Genomic DNA, 9,942 nt, shown 5'->3' on the forward strand with positions numbered 1-9,942 from the left:
CAAGCTAATGTAGGAGAAAGTGCTGCAAAAATGAATCACATTTTTTTTCTTAAAAATAAATTATAAACAGGTGACTCCATTGAACTATTCCTAATATTTATCACGGAGATTTTTTTCCATATTATATGAATGAAAAGTGGCTTCAATTTTTGGTGGCTGATGAGCCATTTCCTGAATCGTCTAGGTCCAGGCCTGTTTCTTCTTCTTCTATTTTCAGCTGGTTAGCTGCTCATTGAGATCTTGCCAGAGGGTGGGCGAAAGAAATAAAAACTGAAATCGGTCAATTTGACTCTTTGATAGCAGTCCTGATGAAAGATCTGTGGATAGGGGGTGTTAAAGTTGTGAGTTAAACTGGAATTTTGCCTTCTTACCAGGAAATTGCAAGAACCTATTGATGGCGTGGATGCTCTGGTGGTGACAGCAAGTCCTCTTCTCTTGACTGAAGAAATGTCTTCCCCTATCTGAAAAGTGGCCTCTCTTCCAGAATGACACATACTGACTTTTGAAGAAGCAAAGGATACCCGCTGGCCAGTCACATCAGCCAAAACAACTCTGGTGAGCAGTGAATTGACAGATGTTGCAACTGGAAGACTGTGGCATCAACAGAGCCCCAAAGCAATAATCTCTCTTTCTCTTCCCCGCTAATCCAGCAATCAAATAATCACTTTTAAGCATTTACTGTGCATCACCGTATAACATAAAATGTGATGAGTAGCTAGATATATATATGACAACCTCTGAATTCTCAAAATATTATAATAAATTAAGAAAGCAAGAGTTGTGCATGTAAAAAGACAACTAACTACATAGGGAGAAGGCAGCGAACACATTTAGTGCATCTCCCCTGTACCAGTCACTGTGTGAGGTGCTGTACAAGTACTAATTTATCTAATCCCCACCAAATCCCTGGCAGGTATTTCTATCCTTGTTCTGTGGATGATGTGGGAGTTAGAGATACTTAATAACTTACCCAAGATCACATAGCTACAGAAGTGTGGGGCCTGTTTTCAGGTTTAGATGTGTCTAACTCTGTAATCTATGCTCCATAACTAACCCACACCTACCAATGAGAGAAATCAGAGCTCAAAGACATCATTTAGTACGGTTGGGGCGTGACAAGACTTTAAAACGCCAATTGGCAAAACACATTGATAAAGTTATCCCAAGTCCATTAACTTTTCTGGGAAATATTTCTAGCCAGAGGAAAAATGCCTGGATTCTGGAAGTAGGGATGGTGGAGTGGAAATGATAGCACTCTAGTCTCAGCTCAGCCGTTATCCACACGTGTTCATCCGAGCAAGTTGCTTCCTGCTTCTAGGCTTTGTGTCATCATCCATAGTATAGAGTGTTTCTAGATTGCCTAATGCCACTCACACTACATCACCAGGCAGGTGTATGGTACACTAGCTCTAACATCAAGCAGACCTGAGTTTGAATCCTGGCTCCATCTTCAAGCAATGGGCTCTTGGGCAAGTCATTTTCCCATCTGTAAAAATGGAGATGATAATACCTACCTCAGGGTCTTTGCCCTTATTGTTCATTCTCCTGGGGACAGTCTTTCCCAGATATCCACAAAGGTCACTCTTTTACCTCCTTCAGGTCTTCACTCCACTTACCTTTTTGTGAGAACTTTCTTGAACACAATACCTAACCTTGTAAACCATCTGTCATTTCCTATCCTCTTTCCTCATTTTTTTATTTTCTTTAGCACTCAACACCTAACATACTATATATACCACTCAATTATCTTATTTATTGCCTCTTTCCCACCTCTAGAATGTAAGCTCTATAAGGGCAGGGTTTTTTTGTATTCTTTACTGCTGTATCCCCAGTTTCTAGAATGATTTAGGTGATTAATAAATATTTCTTGTGTAAATGAATTTTTTTTGTGAATATAATGTGAGTAAAGTCCTTTGCACAGGACCCAGTACATAGTAAACACTCCAAACATGTTATCTCTTTGTGTTACTATTTTATTGTAACTTTCCCTCATCTCAGTGGGGCACATATGTTCTCTTCTCCAGATAACCCAAGATTAGTACTTTAATCCATCTAATGAGTATGAAGGCTTGATTCTGTGGAGATTAGTCTAGAAGCAAGTGGAGCTAATCATTGTGAGGGAAGTGAAGGAGGGGATTTGTGTGGTTGCTACCTTCAAATACCTAAAGGTGTGTCACATGCATAGCAATTCCAGGAAGAATATTTCTGCTGCACAAGAAAGGATTTCAACATAATTGGATGTGTATAATAGAACAATCTGTCTCAGGAGATATCAAGTTGCCCATTTCTAGAGGTCTCCTAGAAGCTAGGTAACTAAATCTCACTGACTCTGAGGATAATTATTGTAATGAGTAACGAGGTTGGAGTGCAACTAGGGAGATCACGCACTTATGGAGATAGATAGTTAGCAAAATATGGCATTCCTAGGGACAAAATAAATGGACAGTCAATAGGAGTATTTCAATCTATAAGTCAATAAGAGTGTTTCAATCTATAAACTCAAAGAAATCAAGGATAGATGATTAAGAGACTGAGGACTGAGGACAGCCATCTCAATAAAAGTCAAGACGTGATACCCAGACTCAAATCAATTTTCAGATTCAGAACCCACTGATAGAAAACAAAAAACAAAACAAAAAAAAAAACTGAGTCCCTAGGTGATAAGACCTTTCAAATTTTATAGAAAATATATATGGTGATGATTTTCTCATTATTTTCCCAAAAGACCCTTGGCCATTTTCTCAAGTGATCTTATACTAGGGGAAGAGGATGACCTAAATAGTTTGAGGACCATGAGACATAGGTCCCAAGTTGACACTGATATCTGAGACCCAGAGAGTCATCATGGTCTTGTTGTCAGAGTATGGGGTCTTAGTGTATCCACAACTGTGATTGCCCACAGTGCATCCACTCAGTCCGTGGACCCACACTTGGGAATTTCCTCAGTAACTGAAAGAATAATTGAAATGCATGTACTTGGTAGTTGACAGAAAGCTCACAGGGTTCCTTGGACTGTGGGGTAAGAGCTACTGTAATGAAGAAGACCAAGTGTAATCTTCTGAAACTTCTCTTCCTCCAACCCCACTTCCCTATAAAAATAGTAAACCGAAAGCAATATCGCATGCTAGAGTGAATGGAAGAGATTAATGAAATGCTTCAAGACCTAAAGGATGTAGGGATGGTGGTCCTCATCATATCCCCATTAATTTACTGGTTTAGTCCCTACTAAAACTAGAAGGATACTAGAACATGACATTTACATTACTGTGAACTCATACAAATATTAGCCTCAATTGCAACTGCTGTGCCAGGTGTGATATCTTTGCTAGAGAAGATTAACACAGCGTCAAGCATATGATATGCAGCCTTTGATATGGCAAATAAGTTATTTTCCATCCCTGTCAAGAAGGATGACAAGAAGCAGTCCATATTCACATAGGGTGGACAACAAAGTATATTTGTGATCTTGTGCCAGGGCTATGTTAATTCTTCTACCCTCTATCATCATGGAGTCTGAAGGGACTTAGACTATCTGGTTATTCCAAAGAATGTCACATTTATTTATTATATGAATGAAGTCATGTTAAGGAGTATCAAAAACTAGTAACTATTCTGAAAGCCTTGAGTAAGATGCATGTGGTTCACAAGATAAAAAATAAAACCGTGTGCAGTGGTTCATGCCTGTAATCCCAGCACTTAGGGAGGCCAAGGTGGGAGGATCGCTTGCATCCAGGAATTTGAGATCAGCCTGGGCAACATAGTGAAACCTCATCTCTACAAAAAATAAAAAATTAGCTGGGCATGATGGCACGTGCCTATAGTCCCAGCTAATTGGGAGGCTGAGGTGCGAGGCTTGCTTGAGCCTAGGAGGTCAAGGCTGCAGTGAGTCATGACCATGCCACTGCACTCAGCCTGGGTGACAGAGACTCATCTCAAAAAAATAAAAATAAATAAATAAAATAAAACCTACGTATATTCAGAGACCTGCCATATTAGTGAACTTTTTAGAAGTTCAGTGCTATGAGGCATGTTGAGATTGCCCTTCCAAAAATAAGGGCAGATTATTTCAATTTATATCTTCTGAGAAAGAATCACAATACCTGATAGGTCTCATTGGGTTCTGGAAGAAGCAGGACTTCCACATTTGGACATACTGCTCTGACCACATACCAGGTAACATGGAAAATTTCTAACTCTGGGTGAAGCCTAGAGTAGGAAAGGGCTCTATGGAAGTTTCAGTTAGGCCGGGCATGGTGGCTCATGCCTGTAATTCCAGCACTTTGGGAGGCTGAGGCGGGCAGATAGCCTGAGGTCAAGAGTTCAAGACCAGCCTGGCCACCATGGTGAAACCCCATCTCTACTGAAAATACGAAAATTAGCCGGGCGTGGTGGCACACGCCTGTCATTCCAGCTACTCGGGAGGCTGAGGCAGGAGAATCGCTTGAACCTGGGAGGCAGAGGTTGCAGTGAGCCGAAATCGCATCACTGCACTCCAGCCTGGGCAACAGAGCAAGGCTATGTCTAAAAAAAAAAAAAAACAAAAACAAAAAAGTTTCAGTTGCAGTATAAACAGCCCTGCAACTTGAACCATATGACCCAGTAGTCCCCATGATATTATAGGTATCTACGGTGGGAAAAGACATGCTGTGTAGTTATGTCAAGCCACAGTGAAAGTACCACAATATGAACCCATAAAATTTTGGAGCAAGATCATGCCTTTTGCATCAGAAAATTAGACACCAGTTGAAAAAAGAGCTCCAGTGTACTACTGGGATACTGGGACCTAGGAGAGATGAGTACCTGATCTGGAATATCAAATGACTGTGCAGCCAGACATCCTCTCATAAATTGGGTTCAATCAGACCTAGCAAATTTTAAGACACAGTGGACCTATCAACTACCCATTATAAGATGGAAGTGTTTCATATGGGCTCAGATACAAATGGACCCAGAGGGCACAGTGAGCTACAAGAGCCGAAGGCCCAGAGTCTCATGTTATTCCCACTGTTACACTGGTGCTTCTCCCTCAGCTCACAAATTTGACAACTTGAAGAGTCCTTTATGATGCTGTGGCTGAGGAGGAAAAGTCTGAGCTTAGTATGTGGGGCAAGCCCCAAATGGATGGCAGCAGGAGCACAACCACTCTTGGGTAATGCTATGAAATACAGTGGGAAACAAATTATTAGAATTGGCAGAGATTTCAGTGATTCACTGGCCTTATATTTTGTGTTGGGAAAAAAAGTGGACTGAGATAAAAACATACAGAGACTCATGGCAATGGCAAATGACTTGGCTAGTGGTTAGGAACGTGGAAGAAGAGAGATTTAGAGGTCAGAGACAAGGAGTTCTAGGAAGGATATATGTGGATGGACTTATGAAAGAGGGCAAAAAGAATGAGGATTGTTGCATCACTTAAGTACCATTCACCCAAGATCCACTGAAGAAGAGGCACTAAACAATCACATAGATAGAATGAGGCAGAAAGTGCCTGCTTTTCTCATTGGTCAGCCCAGTGCTGGCTCAATGGGCATATAAACAAAATGGCTATGGGGGCAGGGAGCAGATCCAATAGCAAGGACTCCCGCTCACCAAGGCTAATCTAGTTATTGCCATTAAAAAATGTGTATGCTAGCAACATAGACCAGAGTAAGCCCCTTTCCAAATATGGCACCCCATTCCTCGAGGAGACAAACTAACCATTTGATAGTAACTTGACAACACAGGATCTCTTCTATGCCATAAAGGGCAAAAATTCATCTTGATGGAAATCAACAGGTATTTGACATTTGGGTTTGCCTTTCCTACCTCAAGGCCTTGTCTGGTACCAGTTTTTGAGGATTTCTAAAGCATATGATCCACTGACACAGGATTCTACATCATATCACATTGGACCAAGGAATCCACTTTATAGCAAAGGAAGGATAGCAGTAAGCAAATGACCATGGAGTTCACTTTCCTATCATATGCAACACCATCCAAATACTACTATCTCAACAGAATTATAGAATGAATTTTTTTTAAGACAGCACAAGCTTAGAAATGATAGCTTGCAATGATAGGGCACCATATTCCAGAACATAGTGTACATCTAGATCAATGACCATTTTATGGTATTGTGTCCCTGATATATAAAGTATATGATTCTGGAGCCAAGGGTTAGAAGTCAGAGTGACCCCCTTCCATGACTCCTAATGACCTACTTAGGGGATTTGTACATCCTGTTCCCATAACTCTAGTGTTTGTGGGTCTGAAAGTCTACTTCACAAAGAAGAAATCCTTCCTCCAGGAGACATAGCCTGCCACTAGCATCTATGGCTGCTGTCTTAGCACTGTGAGCTCTATCTGACAGAAACCACCAAGCAAGGTAAAGGAAGAAGGCCAACTGACCCACCTTAGGAGGTGATGCTGCTGCTACCAATTGGGGCAGGACCGAATACATTTGGCAGCCAGATGATTATGGTCACCATGTCCCTCTCAAATACAGTTGCTGCACTCGTCCATTTACTCTTGGAAGTCAGCAGGAGATTACCAAGTAATGCTGCAGTGAATTACATTTATTTTGTGATGAAGAGGAATGGCAATAACCACTGCATATTGGGAAGCAGTCCCAGAGCACACTTTGCAATGTGTAGGATTTTACACACAAACTGTAAGTTAACTCACACCATTTTCCAGGGTCCTTTTGGACCCGCTCACAGAACAGTGCTTGTAACGATCAATTTAATGTGTCAACTTGACCGGGTCACAGAGTGTACAAATATTTGGTTAAACATTATTTCTGGATGTGTCGGTGAGGGTGTTTCTGGAAGACACTAGCATGCCCAAGGTAAGTGGCTTTAGAAGATCTTACTAGGAGAGGAAGATTGAGCTGAACCAATCTTTTGATTGAATTGGTTGGCTGAGTAGAGTAGATGGCCCTACCCAGTATGGGTGAGCCTCATCCAAACCACTGGAGGTCTAAACAGAACAAAAGGCTGAATAAGGGAGAATTTACTCTCCATGCCTGACTGCTTGAACTGAAGCATTGGTCTTCCCCTGCCCCTGAATGGGACTTACACCATTAGTATGCTTGTGTCTTAGGGTTTAGATATGAATTAGAACTTACACCTTCAGCGTACTGGTTCTTGGATCAGAACTGAAACCTGGTTCTGGTTTTGGCCTTTGTTCTTGGATCAGAACCGAAGCCATTGGTTCTCCTGGTTCTCAGGCTGTCGGAATTAGGCTGGAACTACACCTTGACTTTTCTAGGTCTCTAGCTTGCAGACGCAGATTGTGGGACTACTCAGTCTCCTTAATTGTGTGAGCCAATTTCTCATAATAAACAAACTTTATTTAATAAATCTTATATCTTATTGGTTCTGTTTTTCTGGGAAATGCATACTAATACAGTGTCCTAGCCAATACCTAATAGATCAGTCTAAGTTCAATGTCTGTGTAATACACAGTTTTTTTTTGGAGCTTAGGGCTTATGGAAAACCTACATTCCAGGCCTGTCCCCTACATCCATCCTAGAAGAGGTAAAGTTCTCTGCTGCAGTCCAGCTCTGGCAGGTTCTGGCATCTCTCTCCCTGCTCTGGCAGAAGATTACTCGCTGAAGTGCTGCTGTCCCAGGATGCTCACCCTGTTCGCTGTTCCTTTCTCTTTTTACATGACCTGTCATTTTTCCCAACAGTAGGTGTCCCCACTGGCGGCAAGGTGATCAAGCACAGAGCAGACCCTATTACACTTCACTCTTGCATCTTCAGCAGATTTCCTGTTGATAACCTGCAATATTTTAAAAGTCAGTTCCTCCTGGGGGAAAAAGGTAGGAGCACGAGGTGAGAGAGGGGATGAATGACTTGTGTGCACCCTTTGAACTATTTCATCTTTTTAATTATTTTATTCTATTTCCATACAGATGCCTCTTTTGATGCCATTTTAATTGTGATGGCTCTTACAGAAACTCTCTCTCCTGTTCAGAAAAAGGCAATAAAGTTTGAAGGATTTTGCTTGAAAGCTTCTGGCTCACATGTGCAAATAATTTTTAAAAAGAGACCCTGTGTAAGGCGAGAGCTCAGAAACCTGCCTCCTATCTACCATGGATGTACCATAAGCTTTACCTTAAAAGAACAGATGTGAAACCTAGTATTGGCAGCTATGAAACATTCTCTAGGTCTGTTACCTGTTTCAGACCTCCACCACTGCCCACTCTCAGCTCCCATTGACTCATGCATCTCTGAACTTCTTAATACATACTTCCAAGTATTAGAATCTGTAGGGCTGGATGCAACTCACTCAGCCTAGTTAATGGGCTTTGGGTAAGTTGGAGAGGATATGAGGTGTGTTCAGCTCAATCTTCCTTTCCTAGTGAGAACTTCTAAAGCCACTTACCTTGGGCATGCTGACCTTCAGCTGCACTTTGACATTGGAAGTATGATCTTCCCAGCTTGATCTGATAACATGCCAATATTTAGGATTCCTAGCAAACTGCATCAGGATTGCCCTCATCTTTCCCGATAGGTAATGTGAACACACACACACATACACGCATGCATGCACATACACGTACACACTCATAGCCTTCTTCACATGGTTGTCAGTTTTCCAGAACATCTTGGCACTGGCAGGACTATCTATGCACTTCATGGAAGGGGCTGGGCTTAGTCCAGGTTTTGTGACAATGGGGTCTAGAGAAGGGATGAAATCCAACAGTTAGGCAAAGACAGGTGCCACCAATGCACCTGTATCCAGCCCAGTGCTCCATGCATTAAGCCTGTAGTGCTTTTAAATCATTCTTGGAGCTTTGCAAAGTGTTTCTCCTGCCTAAGCTGTCCCTGGCCTCATACACCTAACATGTAAATCTCTCTGCATGTAAGGAAGAGCAAGCGAGCATAAGTCAATGATTCCTGCCCCAATGGCAAACTTAAGCAGTGTGGACCTTTCATTCCTTGTGCATCCCAGGTGGATGAGGACCTGGGAGGCAGAAATGGAAGAACAATGGAGGGAGAAACGAAGACATCCCACTGCCTCATCTTCCACATGCGTGCATGAGCACTGCGTGTACCACGTGCCCTGTGCCCACTTTCTTTCCCTGCCTTCCCTGAGATTTGATTCTCGTGAGAGTGTTGCATTCTAGAACAGAGAGTGGCAGAGATGGAATGGGATTCAGGGGCTCAGTGAACTCAAAGCCAGTTACGTGATCTGGGTTGACACTTTGTGTTATTTAACTCTTCATGTCTTTGTGTTTTACTTCTTGACCCTGATCTCAGCTTCTTAGAGTGGGCTACTCACCATGGCTATCTCTGGAATCCCAACTTTGCCAAAACACAGCATAAAAGCATTTGCTGCTTTTATTTGTGTATGAAGATGACCAGGAAAAGGACATAGGGATAGGTGAAAGAGGGGTTGAGAATTTGCTAGGGTTGACCCAAAACCTGATACGTCCCAGGTGATACGGGACACTTTCTCTTTGAGAGTCAATCTCTCTCTCTCTGAGAAAGTATTTCCTCTCTGAGGCCTATGCTGTAGGGCCAGGAAGCTTAGGCTGCTTTCCTGCAATCATAGAGAGTTGAGAGGGATCTCAACACTCATTTAATCTAATTCCCTTATTTAACAGATGAGGAAATTGATATGTTTCCTCATCATCATTTTTCACTCATTATTTCATTTAGTCCTCATGATGCCCCGATAAGGTGGGTGTTATTACTCCATCCTATGAGGGAGGAAGCTAAGCACCACAGAGATGATGCCACTTGCCCAAGGCCACATAGATGGTTAGCAGTGGGGTCTGAGATTGACGCCGGGTAGCCTGACTCTCAGTCTAAGACCTTTCCATCTTAATCAAGGATCCGTTAATGTTAGTCTAAAAACTTATGCAGGTTATTGATGATATTTTCATACAACTATGACAAATATGAAATGCTTACATATCAACATCACCTTGCAAACCTTGCACCTTTCTTG

General features: G+C 42.1%; 1 protein-coding gene across 3 annotated transcripts in view; it reads left to right on the forward strand.

Annotated features, from left to right (window-relative positions):
• Nucleotides 1–1,881, forward strand: part of LOC105492953 (PBX homeobox 1) — a 330,443-nt gene extending 328,562 nt beyond the window's left edge. Inside the window, exon 9 of one of the 3 annotated variants that reach the window (XM_071074773.1) lies at nt 375–1,850. Coding sequence is in view for 1 of the 3 variants with exons in the window: in XM_071074764.1 (XP_070930865.1) it covers nt 375–395 (21 nt within the window). In the remaining 2 variants the exon portion in view is untranslated. Of the gene's footprint in view, nt 1–374 lie in introns of all 3 variants that reach the window. The other 2 variants (XM_071074764.1, XM_011760344.3) reach the window with 2 other exon arrangements.
• The last annotated feature ends 8,061 nt before the right edge of the window (nt 1,882–9,942 follow it).

Source organism: Macaca nemestrina, chromosome 1, assembly GCF_043159975.1.
Source record: "Macaca nemestrina isolate mMacNem1 chromosome 1, mMacNem.hap1, whole genome shotgun sequence".
NCBI classification, from domain to species: domain Eukaryota; kingdom Metazoa; phylum Chordata; class Mammalia; order Primates; family Cercopithecidae; genus Macaca; species Macaca nemestrina.